The sequence below is a fragment of the Micropterus salmoides genome, unplaced genomic scaffold, assembly GCF_014851395.1.
Source record: "Micropterus salmoides isolate LMB-PRFRI ecotype aquatic unplaced genomic scaffold, ASM1485139v1 Ms_hic_scaffold_1, whole genome shotgun sequence".
Classification (NCBI taxonomy): Eukaryota; Metazoa; Chordata; class Actinopteri; order Centrarchiformes; family Centrarchidae; genus Micropterus; species Micropterus salmoides.
In genome coordinates this window covers 19371912-19389588 of record NW_024040040.1, presented here as the reverse complement: position 1 = coordinate 19389588, position 17677 = coordinate 19371912, and the positions used below count along the sequence as shown (strand labels likewise).

The 17677-nt window shown below is 38.8% G+C and overlaps 1 protein-coding gene and 2 long non-coding RNA genes across 7 annotated transcripts; 1 reads left to right on the top strand and 2 right to left on the bottom strand.

The window, feature by feature from the left end:
- The first annotated feature begins 923 nt into the window (after positions 1 to 923).
- Positions 924 to 11095, top strand: LOC119904963 (poly(rC)-binding protein 3-like). 5 transcript variants are annotated; one of them, XM_038721632.1, is made up of 12 exons: positions 924 to 1018; positions 1168 to 1191; positions 1291 to 1323; positions 1412 to 1528; positions 3337 to 3468; positions 3764 to 3892; positions 4939 to 5013; positions 6612 to 6653; positions 7993 to 8071; positions 8574 to 8626; positions 9470 to 9639; positions 10345 to 11095. In XM_038721632.1, exons 1-12 carry the CDS (start codon positions 944 to 946, stop codon positions 10397 to 10399), a joined length of 984 nt encoding a protein of 327 aa, XP_038577560.1. In that variant the 5' UTR covers positions 924 to 943; the 3' UTR covers positions 10400 to 11095. The 5 variants fall into 5 exon arrangements, with proteins under 5 accessions (XP_038577560.1, XP_038577551.1, XP_038577542.1 ...); XM_038721623.1 differs by having other exon boundaries at positions 8568 to 8626; XM_038721614.1 differs by having other exon boundaries at positions 4939 to 5082; positions 7996 to 8071.
- Positions 3090 to 3825, bottom strand: LOC119904992. Its single transcript, XR_005444767.1, has 2 exons — positions 3758 to 3825; positions 3090 to 3445 (listed from the first exon to the last, which is right to left on the bottom strand). It is a non-coding gene; the product is annotated as an uncharacterized LOC119904992 (long non-coding RNA).
- Positions 3826 to 5687, bottom strand: LOC119904986. Its single transcript, XR_005444766.1, has 3 exons — positions 5544 to 5687; positions 5332 to 5392; positions 3826 to 3886 (listed from the first exon to the last, which is right to left on the bottom strand). It is a non-coding gene; the product is annotated as an uncharacterized LOC119904986 (long non-coding RNA).
- Positions 11096 to 17677: the final 6582 nt, after the last annotated feature.

Here is a 17677-nt window from a genome sequence, read left to right as displayed (position 1 = left end):
TTTCTTAAGAAAAGACCAAAAACAACAATGAATATATCTACTAACAAGTATTGTGTGCATCCAAAGCCTGATAGATCTTAATCCTCCTTGCGATGGAGCTACATCAGTCCCACATACCCCACACTGCTGTCAGAAATAGTCACTAGAACATGAAATGTGTATAAATCCGCAGATGAAAATAGTCCCCAACCAACCCACTTCTTACTCCTGTTTGAGCAACACATGCTAAAAACTACAGTGACCTGCTACTTTAGGAAACTGCTTAGGACAAGAGTATATTTGTGACCCGTTTTTAAAAGACTTATGTCTTCAGCAGGAACCAATGGGGTTGGTGATGAATGCCACAGACAGAGTAGGGAAGAAACACACTAACACACTTAAATTTAATATAACCAGCCTTATCCTTTCTTGAATGTAAACTGATATTGTGCTTTCGTGGTGAATATTTAGCATAAATTATTCAGTAAAGCAGGAGCTTTCAGGGCACCTGGTGAAGTTCCCCTCTTGGTAATCCAGCCTTGTGTTAATTCCATTTGTAAAAAAAAAAAAAAAAAAAGAAAAACAAAAGCTTTACTTTATTCCCGTCATCCTACACTTACCGAGCATGTGACACATGTGAAAAGTCTCAGGTTAAAGTGAATTTAAAAAGAATATATTTAGTCTTAGCATTAGAGTTGCATGGTTTGTATTCTGTTGTTTGTCACCTGGTAGCTAAATATCAACATTAAACTGTCTGAACAAAGTACTACAATATATTGTCATTACTGCCAGGAGACAGCTCAGTCCCAGTCACTATCTGCTCATCCTAAACTCAGCAGGTGTGTCTTTATTTGCTTTTTAATTTGCCAGGTGACCGGTTGGCTGACTCCACCATCACACTCGCGTTGGCCCTTGAACTCCTTTCTCACGTCACCACGCCCCTTCCTTCACATCCAATCCTGACATGGAGCCCATCAAAGTCCAATCAGAAGGTGGATTGAATGTGACCCTCACCATCAGGCTGTTGATGCACGGCAAGGTATAACAACACACAAAGAAGGTTCAACTTCCTGTTCTGTAACTTTCCTGTTCTGGTTTTATTTTCAAATATATTTCAAAAGAAAATAGATCATTTCCAGTGCGCTTGTGACACAAACACACCTAATGTTGTTTTTTGTGTTTCTGCAGGAGGTTGGAAGCATCATAGGAAAGGTATTTATCACAAATGCAACAAGCAGACCATGTAAAGCATCATAACGCCTGCGAGCATACACAAAGCATCTTAATAATGTTCCTTTTCTTCACTTCCAGAAAGGAGAAACGGTGAAGAAAATGCGTGAAGACGTAAGTAGAACTTAGAGTGTTTCAACACTTCTAATATGTATTTTTGTCTCATAACCATGTATTTTTTGTTCCTTCTCTTGCCCTATAGAGTGGTGCACGTATCAACATCTCAGAGGGGAATTGCCCTGAACGGATAGTCACCATCACTGGGCCAACAGATGCTATTTTCAAGGCTTTCGCCATGATAGCGTACAAGTTTGAGGAGGTATAACATCCATCATCTAAACACTACAGATTCTGTTGTAGCAGTTGTGCAGTTGCACGAGTTCCACATTATAATGAGTCAATAGCACTGGGTATGCTATAGTGGTGAAGTATTCAGATTCTTTACTTAAGTACAAGTATTAATACAACACTGTCAAAATACTCCATTACAAGTAAAGGTCCCGAACTAAAGTACAAGTATGTAAGAATAATCAGGAAAATATATAAAAGTTCTTGCAGAAAATGAGAAAATTTATTATACTATTTTCTATTGAACTGCAAGTAATACTTATTTTCATTATGGATTAATCTTCTGATTATTTTCTTCATTAAATCAATTGATTGTTTGGTTTGTAAAAACTAAAAAAAGTGACAAATGCCTCACAATTACCCAGACATCAAAGTCATTCAGTTAAATGATTAAAAATGAATTAAAGTTAAAATAATTTATCCCCATTTTTTAGAAGCTGGAACTATGAAATGTTTTTACATAAAGAATGGCCATTCATTTTTACTTAATCGACTGATCTACAAATTTTTCTAGCTGTACTTTATATGTGTATGTGCTTTGGTCCAGGTTATCCAGTGGAAGGATTGTGTATATTGTAAGGCACAGTAGTACAGTATTTTGTAAATATAGCGGAGTAGAAATATATCATAAAAATAAAATCAGTTAAGAAAATTAGTTCAGTCCATTCAATTTGTACTTAAGCACAGTACTTGAGTAAATGTACTTACATTCTACTAGTTACATTCCATCACTATGCTTTAGTGTCTGTTCTGACTCATTTCCAGATGGAATACAAAGCAGGCATGGCCCTATTATGTAGAACAGAAATGTGCTGATCTAACCTTGCAGCACCCTTTGAAAGTGTGCCAGTATTGTGTTTTGATTTGGGTGCCGTATCAGCATGCTTCCAGCTGGACAGAGCCGAAGTGGCTCCACCACGACATGACAGATAAACCTGTGCTAGGGTAGTTAAACCTTTGAGATGATCAGCTTTTCTAAATTAGTTTTACCTCATTTATGAGAAAGTTAATTTGTTCATATTAAACATCTAATGTTGATCTGGGTGTCAGAGGCCTTCCAGACCTTATTTCATTACATGGAGATGTATACAACGGCAAATTAGATAGCTATGATTCTCTTGACTTGAGTGTCAAGTGTGAAGTGTCAAGTAGTATCCTTTCATTGGTGGCTATATTGGTGGCAGACTAGCTGGTGAACATAGCGGAGCAGTTAGCAGCTAAAGAGACCAAAACCAGAGCTAAAAGGGAGACAATATCACACTTTACATCCATCAGGCAGACACAAACACGACTTGAATGAATGTTGATGTTGCTCCGTAACTGCTGGATGTGTAAATAAGCAACTATTTGCTAACAGGTTCACCATATCAACTTAAAAGTTGAAAAAATATATTAATGTTGTGTGTTTACAACTGGTTTCCGCTGCCCCCAAGTCATCCAAAAACTATTCTCTAAATACATTAAATCTCAAATAATTGGGGGAGCATGTGCTTGAGCGGAGCATAAATTAGCACACAATGAAAATCCTCGAGTAAAAGTACCTCAAAATTTTACTTAATTGATGTTACATTCCACCACCGGTGTGCATAATGTCAACAAAGATGTAAGCATAATGACAAATATTAATATATGAAGAACATAACAGAGCTACACTAGTAATGGCAAGTGTGTACAATCTGAAGAGCTACTTGGAGGTAGTATTTCTACGAAAGCCACCAATGCAAATCCAGTAATTAATGCTGAATTTGTCAGATATAACCATTTTTTCCCTCCCCTCAGGATATAATCAACTCTATGAGCAACAGTCCAGCCACCAGTAAACCACCTGTAACCCTGAGGCTCGTTGTCCCGGCCAGCCAGTGTGGCTCCCTCATTGGAAAAGGAGGCTCTAAAATCAAAGAAATGAGAGAGGTAGACCGCAAAGAAGAGTAAAAAGTCGTCATCAATACTATTGATCTCCATAAATATATGAATTAAGATATTGCCAGATTTTAGATGATTTTGCAAATCTCAGTTATCATTTACATAGTTCCCATGTAAGCTTTTTAAATCATATATGTATGGTTCTTATAGTTTCATTTGAAGTTTTAAGTATTGCATATTCCCCCATATGTAAAGCTCAGAGCTATTTTTGCTTCTCTGGTATAATAATTTTTTTATTTCCTCAAATCTATTCAGATTGAATAAAGATTCTTCTTACCTTTAGTCCACAGGAGCTCAGGTCCAGGTTGCAGGGGACATGCTCCCCAACTCCACCGAGAGGGCAGTGACAATCTCAGGGGCCCCAGAAGCCATCATCCAGTGTGTCAAACAGATATGTGTGGTGATGCTTGAGGTACAACAGGGAAGGGAGGGGGAAAATGACAGAAGCGGTATTTACACTGAACATATGTTGTATTGAAATGGCTGATATTGAAGATAAAGTAGTGCTTACAGTTATAATCCTTAAGATGTCCTGGTGTATTTGGTGACACTCTGGTGGTAAGAAAGCAATCTGACTCTGCCTCTAACAATGAAACCAACCAGCCAACCAGCAAAAATTGGGTTTGAAGAAATCTTACGGATTATAACTTTAATACAGTTTGTTCTGCTGTATAAAGCACTCCCTGGTGATAAAATACACCTTCAAGTCCACCTGTCTTGTTGTCTATTTCTAATGCCATTTCATAACTTGTTTTTTTGTGTTTTAATGTCTTGGTTTGCAAATCGGGAAAGTTACCCTTCATTGCTTTGCTGCAAACACATTTGGCATCCCAACTAGCTACAGTAACACATACAGCAGGAACTAGCGATACTGGCCTGTAGGTACGTGTCAAAATTTGGATTATTTGATTTAATATATCTTGCACTTGAACTGATCAGGCTCTCAGCTGACTCTTCTCAACATACCAGTCATACTTCTTTGGATCACAGGGCTACACACTTTGTAGTTGTCTCTCTTTTTCTCGCACCATTAATTTTAACTATCTGCACAGCCAGTTCTCCATTGGGCCGTCATGATGGCACCAGCCATGGATACTAGGAGATATGTGACATTACTGTAAGTCTCTAGAATACGGAGTTCAAAAGATATTTCAAACACACTATGTACAGTAGAGTCATCATTATCCAGTTGAAAGTGATGTTCCAGGTAAATCCAAGTTTAGTTGTGCACTGAACCATGATTTGGGCATTTTATGTCAGCATGAAAACACAGTGAAGAGCACTTTTGTGTGAGTGTCACAGGTTGTCTTCCCTAAGGCACTGTCCCTCTTGGTCTCACTTTATGCAACTTCTTTTCTTTCTTTCTCTCATTTTTATTTCTTTCTTTCTGCTAACACTCTCTCCACATCTCACCCTTCTTCTCCCCCCCCCAACTCTCTCCTCCTTTGCTCTCCTCAGTCCCCACCGAAAGGTGCCACCATCCCCTACCGCCCCAAGCCTGCCTCCACCCCTGTCATTTTTTCAGGTGGCCAGGTAAGAGCAGACCCACTGGGGGCGTCCACAGCCAACCTCAGCCTCTTACTGCAGCACCAGCCACTGCCTGTTAGTGTCGCACCAGGTTTTACTCACTTTTCCTCCCTTCCTCACTGTCCCCACCTGCCCCCCCAACTAGCATGATACCATCACTGCTGTTTACTGTGCCCTCACTGTCATCCATCACCCGCTGCCACTCAAACCAGTACTGGGATAAATGGCATTAGACCTAATTGGAGAAATTGAATCAGAACACAACATAAGTGTTATTCTCTGTAAGAGGAATCCATCAGGTTTTTGGGAAATTGGCTAACTTACCTTTTAATTGATGAGAACAGAGCCAGTGAAAACATCCTTGTGTTTCCCTTTGATACTAATCCTAAAAAGACAGATTAAAAAACTTAAGCAGACTTTCAAAATTGCACACTCAAGTAAAAATATAGAAAAACACTAAAAAAAATACTTCTAAATTTTATACTAAAATTTTCATTAATTTATGAACTTATTGGACTGCCATCAAGCTAACTCACCTATACAGAAATAACCTTGTTTTGGTGACAGAGCTGGGCCAACACATCTGTAAGATGAACCAAAGCAGACATGACATTCTGGTCACCTGTAGGTAAATTTATTTACAAGGCGAGATGATCAAAACAGACCCGTGCAGGAAACAACACGTTAATGCATGACAGCAGGGCAGGCTAGACTGGGGAGGCGGGACAGCGGGATAAATCAGGTGATCTGCAAAGTAGGGAAAACTCAGTAGGGGCCACTAGTGGACCGGGTGTGAATGACAGCAGATGAGAGTAAACAGCTGAAAATGCTAATATGCAAATAGAGAGAGGGGTAGTAGCAACAGTGCTTCTGTAGATATGATAATATTAGCTTCCTCCTAACACATTCCAGCTATAAATATATATATATATATATATATATATATCAAATATTATAAATTCAACTGAATTTTTTTTAGCTGATTGATTTACTGTTGATCGACAAGTAGATGAAACTGATTTCCTCATCAATTTAACAGGAGAGCTGCAATTAATAAACATAAACATTAAAAACGCTTTTCTAGTCGATATAAAATAAAATAAATGTCTAGAATCACTATCTTTCGACTGAACTTACTTTTATCTCTGGTTACTGTATCGCTGTTGCAGTCTTGGCTAATGAAAATGAAATTTATCTCAGTTCTGACCTCTGTGGCCCCTGTACACCACACATCCAATCGGTCAAGTCACAATACTCCTCTCAGGGCCGCTCCTCTGGTTTCCTCCACACCCTCCCCATCACCTCCCCACTGTCTGAGTTGTCCCTTATTGATTTAGTTCAACTGGATCTGATTGATGAATAGTTGGAGGAACATGACAGGGAGTCTATAGTGCATGACTTTCTTGTAATGTGGCTAAAAATAAAGCTCAAAAGATAAAAAAAAATGACTTCATAGAGGTTTTACATTTTAGAAATGTTACTTTTGTGAATTTATCATTTGCTTAGGTGAAATTTTGTTGTAGTTTTACCTTGTCCAAAATGTATTTAATACAGCATTCTATTTTTGTTCCGATGATGTAACAAGATTCTTCTCATGTTTTCAGGCTTATACCATTCAAGGACAGTACGCCATCCCACATCCAGATGTGAGTGCTAACCCCCTCCCTCTGATTTCTCTCTTTGAGTCGCAGGCTCTTTACTCTCTTTCCACCCATATTAATATTAATTGTTAATATTAATACAGCTTTTTTTTCCTGATATGTACTTCCTATATCTTCTAACTTTTCTGACTCCCTGCCCTCTGTTTGGCATTAAACCTCATGGGGCTTGGCCTGAAGAAGTTACCAGATTTGGCTGGAAATATTGTCCTCAGGGGACTTTAAGTTTTTAGAGTGATTTCCTTCTTTCAAATGAGCTGGTGGCTTCACTTTACTTTAATATGACATAAAAAATAAATTTGGGACCTGAAACTCACTTGATAAAGTAATCCCACTGCAGCAGACATTGTGCCGCTTTTAAATGTATTCAGTATTTTCTTGGAAAAATGTAATGCAGTTCTGAGCTGGGACCATTTTGAGAACTTTTCTTTGTTGGTGTTTTTCTATGTATTCCTAACATTCAAGATGCATAACATAAATGGCAGTTGCCAAAATGCATTTCATTCACAATCAATGCTGCTGGAAAATCAAAACCAGAAGACGATCAAGATGTTTCTCAAACAGTCCGTGTTTGCATTAACATAATTAACGTAAGAAACAAATAAAGATGATGTGACAAATCAGCTTTGTCAAGTCACTTCTTCATACGTCATCTGAACTGACATTTTGCTTCCACGTCATTATTCAATTTGACATCATGTCGATATGTTATTTTTATAATAACCGATCAGTCGTGGTTTATGTGTTTATCCCGCTGACTTAATTGTCAGTCAATACAGATGCGGTTCAGGTTGCAAGAAGCAGAACCTTTATCATGTCAAATAAAGAAACATGCTGATTTAATGACATGTTATGTATCTCTGCATCCATGCTCTGCATTTTTGTGGCTCAGTCACAGGAAAATAGATGGCATTGTTAATCCCACTTACAAAGCTCTGATTGGAAACAAGAGTCAATTCAGCCATATACACCAGACTCCAGACATGTAAGAATCAATGAAAAAATCTGAGATGGTCTGGAGCCAAGGTATGGAAATAACTCTAAAAGATAAAACCCCAATACAGTGTTAAAGCCTTCTGCACATGGTCACATATAAAAACCTAACTCAGGCCAAGTTCTTTATGAGCTTCTTCATCTCTTCTTCTTTCTTTTTCTCTCTTGGTCTTTGTCCTTTGGTCTGTGTTGTTACTTCTCCTCAGATCCTCTCTCTACTCTTGTAGCATTTCGGACAGACCTGTGTGTGTGTGTGTGTGTGAGTGTGCGTGCGCGAGAGTATGTTTTTAACGATGACCTCATAGCTCTGCTGTCCTCCTCCTCCCCCCCTCAGCAGTTGAGCAAGCTCCACCAGTTGGCTATGCAGCAAACCCCCTTTACCCCCCTTGGACAGACCACCCCTGCCTTCCCCGGTACGTACCCACCTACACGACGACCCTCTTTACCAAAGCTCCTTCTCTCGTTTTTACCTGTAGAGACAAACACATTCTATTCCTCCTTTTTTCTCTTTTATCTTCTTTTCCTGTCTCTGTCCTTTCTCTTTTTCTTCTTCTTCGCCGTTCTCCTCCTAATGGTCTCTGTGGTGCTCTGCCATTGACATGGCCTGCTGGTGGTCTGCTCTTGTTGATGTTGAGGTTTCTTTTGTTCTTTGGTCTCCCTTAGTATCCTTTTTTTTTTAAATGATGCAAATTCATCAGATTCTTTTCCCATTTGGAGAGTATAAGTCAAATTGTCAGTTGGTATTTTAGTTATGTAGTGTATGTAGGCTCTGCTCAGGGCTGAGACAGACTTTCCAGTGATACTGAAATGCTACTGGTCAATAGACAGACTACAGTTCATCAATGTGCCAAACTCTATTTTATGTCCTCTTCCTTCCCTCCTCTCTTTCTGTCTGCTTCCTGTGTTCAGCAGCAGGTCTGGATGCCAGTAACCAGGCCAGTACTCATGAACTCACCATTCCCAATGATGTGAGTACATTTGTCATAACGTGCAAAATGTCCACTTTGGCAAATTCTTTTTTATTTGGTCATTTGTTACATTTTTTCTGACAGGGATTCATTTCAAACAAAACTGCTAATGACACTTTTTAAAAAACAGTCTTCATTTTGCCTCCTTCACCATAAGCATTTAAAGGCAACATTGTTGACACTTTTGCAGAAATTGCTGCCACACTTATTCAGCAGTTTTGATCATTTGTAGCCATTTTGTGCTATATTGTCACTGCCAATACATTGTACCTTAAAAGTGAAATGTTACTTTTAGAACATTATGACGGCAAACCTTAAAGTTATAAAATAAAGGTTAATGGGACATTTTGATCATATTAACTAACTCCTTGAATATTTAAATCCATTTTCAGAGAGATTAGAAGGATACATTTTTAATTTATTAGTTAAATTATACATTAAATTCCCCAAATAGTTACATAAAACAGAAACAAAGCATGACACTGGTCATGAATGAACTAACTGCCTGACCACACTGTCCAAAAATTTATTATTTTTTAACACGGATTCCTGTTGAAGTTTCGAGCGATACAATTTGACAGTAGTTCAGCTGCAACTACTGAGTGCTTCTTCTCTACAGCAGAGATATAGTGCAGCCAAAGGCAGTTGGCATTATAAAGTGGATGTCCTTAATGGAAAAGACTTGTTGGACAAAAGTAAGAATTAATAAAGTTATAGCTGAGAGGCTGACAAAAACTGGCCCGTACTTACATGCATCATAGTGAAGCCATGTCTGGTCAAATAGCGTCAGATAAAAAAGTGTCAATCTATGTCTCTTTCATGGCCATCCTATTTTCTTCCCAGCTAATAGGCTGCATAATCGGACGCCAGGGAACCAAAATCAACGAGATCCGTCAGATGTCTGGGGCGCAGATTAAAATTGCTAACGCCATGGAAGGGTCATCGGAGCGCCAGATCACAATCACAGGGACCCCTGCTAACATCAGCCTGGCCCAGTACCTCATCAATGCACGGTCAGAGCTCAATGGCTGTTACAGTCTCCTTTTTCATGGTACTGTGGAAGCTGCGACATGTTTCCGTTTTGAAATAGAAAAGTGCCAAATTAGAGGCTCTCAGGTTGTCGTGTTCTTGCAAAAGTACCTGTTTCTCCAAATGAGAATAAAACAATATCAAGCCCCCTGTCTGTAGGCATTTATCTTTGTTTACCATTGCTGTTGTGGTTTTTAAACTCCCTGTGCTGTGTCTGCTAGCCTCCATTTCAAAATTTGTTGCAATTTCATATTAAAAAAGCTGCTAATTACAATGTGTCTAGTTATATCTCGTTTCGTTCCGTACAAAATACAACTATAAAATGTATTGTTTTACGTTGGGCTACATGCCGGACTATTTGTTGGCCAGGTGCAGTGACTTGATGTTTTTACACTTTGACGTCATGGTTTATTACTCATCACAGCAATCTAACTGTAACCATACTGTAGTTACACTGACTACTCAAAAGCAAAAGCATCCAATATCAGTGTTTTGTTGGTTGGTTTATTTATTTAAGATGATTCTACATTTGACAGCATCTACATACAACTGAAAGAAACAATATAGAAATCACTTAATGTTTGCCAACCCCAAATGGCAAACCCCTAATTTGGGGTTTAAATGCAGGCTTCTTTGAAGAAAATGAGAAAAAAGAAATTATTGCTTACCTTCCAATGATCTCCTTTCAGGTTCAGAGACGTGGCGGCCATGTGGAATGACCCATCTTCCATGACCACATCCTGAGATCCCTGACTGGCTCCTCTGTTTGGCCCTTTCCAATGACTGACTACCGCAGACAACCCCGATGAAGCCCTTCGGACTCTGGCTCTGGCTCTCTGAAAACCCCTGACCATCTTCCCGCCCTGGTTCAAAGTTGATTTCAGAGAGCCATGTTCAATTTATAAAAAAATTACAAAAAAGAAACTCTCTGTTGATTAGGTTTTTTTAGAGAACTGTTCAAGCATGTTGAATGTTTATTAGGAACAACTTGTGTTAAATCTTTCTTATTTTTCTCTCTCTATCTATTACTTTCTCTCTCTCTCTGTCAGTGCTGCGTCATAGAACATCATTTAAAAGTAAAAAAAGTTCTAGTAAAAGATTGAACAGTTTTGTAGAACGTAGTTATTGCATATTACAGCTGCTCAGTGATGCTATCGGCAGAGTGTGTGGTGGGATGTAGCCAAATTATCAAATTTTGATAATATTTTAAAAAGAAAAAAAATTGGACTGTTCTGCTTTTGTCCTAATTTGCATCTTTGTCTACTAACAAATCCAATCTCTACCCATGACTCTTTGCTGCATCACATGACCCTTTTAAGCCAATGGTATCACTCCTAGAGCCTCCCTTCTCATGTTAATTTCCTATATTTACATTATTGCTTATATTGCATGTTTTTCAATGTTGTATCGTTGTGTATCTGAGTAAACCTGTTCAGTGTACGTGCTCCTTCAAATGTTATTATTACATCTTTGCGCTCCTGTTCTTTTCCACAAACTTTTTCAGCATTTTTGGCCATTCACGTCTAGTCCTACTCCCTGCCCAGATGAAAAACTTTCCGACATAGCCTCCTTCTATCAACACCGATTATTAGTATATAGATGCATGAATGGAAATTAGTGAAAAATCAGTGGCTCAAACACTAACTGAAAATTTAAATGATTGTTTACTAACTTATTAGTATACTGTATTTGTTTTGTACAAGGACTATTGTGGCTTAGCACATTAGTCAACTACGCGACGCTCATGCAATAGACTATTCAACACTTTACTCTGGACTGCCTCTGATGTGGGGGGAATTAGTTGGACTTAAAAGCCAAGTGTTGCGTCCAAACCTCTCGGCTTCCTTCCCTTGTCTAGGAAAGTATTCGCTACGCTGCTCCCAAAACAATTGGGTTTTTGGGGGGCTTTTGAGAGAGCAAAAAGCAAGGGGAAGAAGCCGACTCTTAACGGCAAAGAGGCCTAAACGTTTGGACGAAGCCGCATGGTATTTTTTGGGCCAAGGAATGTTCAGGGGTTCGTTGAGGGGAACCCACGGGGCCTGGGCGGACGTGACCACTCAGTCTCTTTTTCAAGATTGTTCATCTTGTCATGTTTTTTTGTTGTCATACGGTTGATTTGACGCATTAGGTTTGAATGTCTTTTTATTGTCATGACTATGTCAGCAACTTAATTGTTTTTATTTAAAAAAGGACAGGTTGGATGACACTTCCTGCTTCACTGGTTTTCAGTAAAACCAGCATGTATTTATTTATGGTGTGGTGATGCACATATGACTTTTTGTTTGTTGATCATGACACTTAAGCTAAGTTAGTTTTGTTGTATTGTATTTAATTTGAGAGGGAGGTGTGGATGGTATTTGGACTAATTCAGTATTTCAACCATCCCTCATGTATTCTACTCTTGAGGATGCTCTAAATACTATTGGACAGCTTGAGTCATCTCTGAGCTTCTGCTGAGCTTAATTAAGTTTTGACACATACAAACAGCTGTTGAATGTTATTGTCGAATCACATTATCTACAGTCCAACACAGCAACATTCTGCATTTTCAGTGTCAGTTTCTTCATACATACCACTACTTTAGTTTTATTTATCCAGTCGCTTAAACTGAGCTTGAAGGACAAATTTGACATTTTGGGAAATGTTCACTTTGTTAGATGAGAAGATACCACAAGTAGCTGATTAGTGTAGCTTAGCATAAAGACCGGAAACAGGAGGAAAAAAAGTTGAAAAAATCAGTTCACCAGGACCTAAAGCTTAATAAAGCTTAATATTTAGTCTGTTTAATTACAAGAGTCAGGCTAGCAGTTTCCTTTTCAGTCTTTATACTAAGCTAAGTTAAGGTAACGATCTCCTGGTTGTGGCTTCATATACAGCGGAGAGTTATCTAAACATTTTAAACTCTGTGAGGGCTGAAAATATGATGAAATAAGTAAATCAGAAATAAATCAGAACATGTTAATTGTTAAGTACTGAGCTCCAGAGGTGCCGGTAGGTGAATTTTGTTACCTTTGGACAAAGCCAGGCTAATTGTTTCCAGTGTTTGTGTTAGGCTAAGCACTGCTAACAGTAGCTTCATATTTAGCATACAGAAATGAGAGTGGAATCAACCTACTCATCTAACTCTTGGCAAGAAAGCAAATAAGTGTATTTCCCAAAATGTCAAACTTTTCCTTTTACTTTAAGCGCTTTGATGATAAATGTGATTATGTAAATGGACCAAATGCTGTATCACTATACTGAACAATGCATAGTCAGTGATTATTCTGCAATAATTCTTACATTTTGATGTGAACACAAGTAGTAGTGCTATGAATTTGTGTTTTTTATTTTAATTATGAGTTGTTATGGCTTGTACTTCAATGGGAACGTTTGTCAAATGGACAAACTGAAATTATGTATTTTGGCAAACTTGCTTTTCAGAACAGTTATAGCTAATACTTAAGAGGGCATTCTTTACCAACAGTACTGTACCAGTAAAGAACATCCTCAAGGGTATTATGGCTTTTATACAACTGTTATCAGTGCATGTGTACCATTCAAATGTCTGCTTCAAACAAGGATTGCTAATGCTTTTTAGCACAGCTGGTGTGTGCATTTAACAAAGATCTTATTGTGTCATATGAATTTGATCGCAAAGCAAGAATATTGAGTTGTAAGTGATGGCAGTGTGATTTTAATAACATCAATATTCATGTGTTACTCAGTGTTTGAACTGTATTTACATTTGTGTATATGGCTGAGTATACTAAGACTTTGAAACAAACTGCAACTAATGCAATAATAGGGTGCAATGTGCAATTATTTATTCAATTATTTCCTTATTAGCATAGATACAGGAGAGCTGTGTAGCTTGTTGAATTTCATCCACTTTCCATGTGGCAGCAACAGCAGGAAAAACGAATGACTAGACAGGTTTTTTTTGTTTTCAGCTTTTGTTTGTGTGTATTGCAGTTTGGGGAAAAAAGTGATAGGACTTCGTAACTATTTTTGATTGATTTATTTGCAATGTGCAGATCTATATTAGTTGTGAGTAAATTATATAGGTTTTAATTTCAAAGTGTTGATAAGTATAAAAAACAAATAAAGTTTCATTTTTTCTTTCTGTGACTTTTTTTTCTGGTTTCTCTTTTGCTGTTTCTTACAGAATATTAATTACTTTACACAGTCCCTGTGTACACAGTAAGGACTGATGGACCATAAGCTGACAAGGGGCTATGTTGAGCAAAAATCCCCCTGGGGAGATTTTGATAGTTATTAAATACAACTAATTATTGAGTGGCAAAGTGATTATGGGAATCTCATTTATCCTTTAAGATAGCAATAGGCAATTAATTATTTCCAGTGATACAATCAACTGCTGCAGCATGCTTATTGTGTAGTGCAGTGGTTGACAAAGAAAGGTTCGGGGACCCCCTGAGATAAACGCCTATAACATTCCTGGATTAAACATTTGAAAATTAATTTAATAGTAAGGTGTGTACAGGTTTGAGTTTTAACTCATAGGAATAAATAGTACATGTATATCTATGTGGATGAGTCATTTACATAAAGAATGTCTGTCTGATACTGTTGTGTGGGTAATTAAATTAATTTATATTTACTGTATGTCTTCTTTCAGCCTTATTTAATGACTGTACCACAACAGTTTATTTTCCAGCACTGAAATGTGGACCATATTTAATTTGTATTTCCTTTGTTTTTACATTGTCATCCTGTGAATACCAAGTCACTGTCGAGTGAGAGAGCAACCTTCAATAGCTGAAAAATAACCGCGATGCTCAACATGCTCTGTATTTGAGAACCGAGAGAAAAAACACCATGTGTAAATTGCAGGAATAGATTGACCTGAGCTCACATCCCAAATCTTGTAAATATATTTATTTTACTTGAAGTTCACTGCCACCTTGTCCCGGCACTCCTTAAACACTTTTTGCTGCTGCCTTTCATCCAATCAATTTACATATTACATTCCATGGTTAATTCCTTCCCACTCAATATATTTCGCTTTACTCCCAAACCTTCATCCAATCAGTGCAATTCCGTCTCTCGGTTAGTCCTAAACCACTAAACACCCCTTTCCTTCTATTCTCTATAAACACTTAAACCACCTTCCTGGTAACTTCCCTGTCAAATTTCCACAGCCACACAAAGGTATGGAGGGCAGCAACAGAGAGATAGAAAGTAGATCTAAAGCTTTCTCCCCTCTGCAGCGAAAGCCTCAGTCATTTCAACATCTTGTTTGAGCTGGCCCATCATTGAACCTACAAATTGCTTTGCCAGAGTGGATGTTGAACATCCACACCATAGGCAGTGTTACAACCCAGCTCATTAGGGTAGGGCAGTAACAAGGTATTTGGGATAGAATGAAGCGGGTAAGGACAACTGAATTTAGGTTAAAGTCAAATGTTTAATTAAATGATTTGTCTCAAGAAAAACACAACAAAAGGAGGCTATATAGGTACTGACAAAAAAACAGAAACAAAAGGAGGTATTGTCCAAAGACAGCTCTCTACTCAAAAAAAAAACACTGAACAAAAGGAGGTCAGTACCTACATGCTTTACAAGAATGCAAAGTAACCAAACAGACAATGCTCAACCCAAAGAGTGCCACTCACACTATGTGGTTTACAAGGATTCTAACAGAAGCCGCTTAGGCAGGCAACCGACAGAAACAGGTAAATCCAACACTCAAGAAATTCACAAGGGTACACAACCAACAACAAGGCAAACTGATCACTGGCTCACAGTAGCCTCAAAATGCAGAAACACAAACTATTTGTAGGCCAGCTGGTGTTGATTGGTGAGTCCTGGTTGGCAGGTTTGGTCGGCTCTTCAGCCACACCAATCAGACGCCAGCAAACAGCAACCAGGAAGTAGGTGGTTCCAGGTCCAGAGGAACCAATCCTCAACAGGTGCTCGCAGCTGAGATTTGCATTTCAGAGAACTCCAGAACACAGCTACTACTCTAAGGCAGCCAGCGGCAGCCCTAACAGGCAGTGAATCGGATGCATGTGATACACAATCTTTTACTCTGTTAAATTGTGCTCATTTGTAGGAACCTTTGCATGGGTCAGGCAGAAGAACAAGAGGCCGCTTTCAGTTTTTTTAGATATGCTAATAGGACTTGAACCTAGCAGCTGCATGCATTAAACCGGTGAAAAGTTCATGAACAACAGGATTTCTGGCAGAGATTTTCATAAAAACCTCAGGAGATTTGGGAAGAAAAGTTGCTCTGTGTATGGATTTGTTCTAAGGCTGAGAAGATCTTCAAGGACAGAAAGCGGGCCTTATTATATGGTGTGTGCCAGAGCAGTGAAACCAAGTGTAAGGGTGAGAACACTGATGGCTTAAAACAGAGCACAAGACGTCAGGAAGTGTAAGTCTCATGCTGGTGATACGGGGATGCCCAAAGTTTTAGTGATAATGGTTTCTGGGTTCAGGGCTGGATTCAAGGGTAGATTAAGAATTTTTGTGTGAGAGCCAAGAACGTGTCCGAGAAGTTGATAGACAGGCAGGCCATAATCATTGGCAGCGCTCCAGAGCTTTGCGATGTGTGTTCAAAGGGCTGCCCCTGCAGCTTACGGTGAGCCTGACTGAGTCCTGCTACACAACAGTCATGACAAATGTATTCACATTTCATTATTAAATTAAAAAATGTCAGGAAGTGCTTTGCAAAGAAAGGATATTCATTTATATTAAAAACAAAACGCATGTCATCACTAAAGCAGGGAATTTAACAGGGAAACAAAAGGAAACCCACCAGTTTCGATTACTTCAGCTTTATTACTGAGAAGCCACAGCCTCAGTTAGGTATGTCCAATGGCACAATACTCAGTATTACGATACCTGTAAGCCTCAGCTGCCACATCACCATAACACGGTTAAAAGAGATATACGGTATAAAGAGAAATGGGTATGGCTCAGCCTGAAAGCTTCAGTGGCCAACTGCAGTAATGCAACAAAGACAAAAAAACCTGTAAACTGCAAAACTGAGAAACATAAGTATTACTCTTTTTTTTTTAAACCATGAAGGTTTTATATTTGTTCAGCATAGAAAAGCTGCTGTTATGTTTACAAGTATGTTATGTTTAAGTGCTGAGCAGGACCAAGCAGGCGGGGGCCAGCAGGAGAAACACAATAATGAGCATGTGCAACCAGGAAGGGGGTTTAACACAACATTTAACACTGACCTAGAATGTGACAGTGAACTGATTTAAACTGCTGACTGGTTCATCAAGTTTCTACAAAGTCTAATCTTTATCTTCAACATTAGTGGTGCAGCAGAGTGGGATGCTAATTGATTGGCTGTTTCTTGCTGAAATGGAAAGGGTTAGGCAACAAAAAAAATTAGTTAGGGTTAACAAGAGATTGCGGTTACCGTTCATAGAGAGGCAGGAATTAATTGCAAATAATTGTGACACAACATGAACCCCAGTCTCCTGCATACAAGCTAGTCCACCATCTTGACCTCCACACTCTTACTGTCCATCCCTCTGCAAAAAGGTTATACTAAAGGTAGCGGTTAGCTCACCTAGTAGAGCATGCACCACATGCACAATGCTAGGTCCTTATTGCAGCAGCCCAAGTTCAAGTCCAGCCTGTGGCCCTTTGCTGCCTGTCTTCCCCTCTCTCTCACCTGTGTGCAGATTCCTGGCATGAGAGTGAAGAGCAGAATATGGTTGTAATTCCTGGGCTCTTTTTATGTACACAATCTTTTTCCTCTGACTTTTTATAATTTTCTAACACTGGTGCTCATATTTTACACTGCTTCAACAAGGAGAGCTTCGTGTGCATTCAAGGCTTGGAAGAGCTCCTGGTGCTGATCACCTGATATTCTCTTTGCAGAAAATGAACTAGACTGCCCACAATAACTCTCTATTGGAGCCAGTTATTCATATGAGGTTGACATCCAGCTCCTTAACGAGCTGAGAGGCTTAAACTAGCCTACATCTGACAAAACATCTGACCTGACTCTCAACATTAGCCAATGATCAGATAATCTGCTGCACTTAAAAAGCA

Excerpts from the sequence above, each read along its gene's own strand:
- LOC119904963 (XM_038721596.1), top strand. The coding sequence starts at position 944 with ATGGAGCCCATCAAAGTCCAATCAGAAGGTGGATTGAATGTGACCCTC. Across the intron at positions 3,469-3,763 it reads AAATCAAAGAAATGAGAGAG|TCCACAGGAGCTCAGGTCCA; the intron begins GTAGACCGCAAA and ends TCTTACCTTTAG. Across the intron at positions 6,654-7,992 it reads ACGCCATCCCACATCCAGAT|CAGTTGAGCAAGCTCCACCA; the intron begins GTGAGTGCTAAC and ends TCCCCCCCTCAG.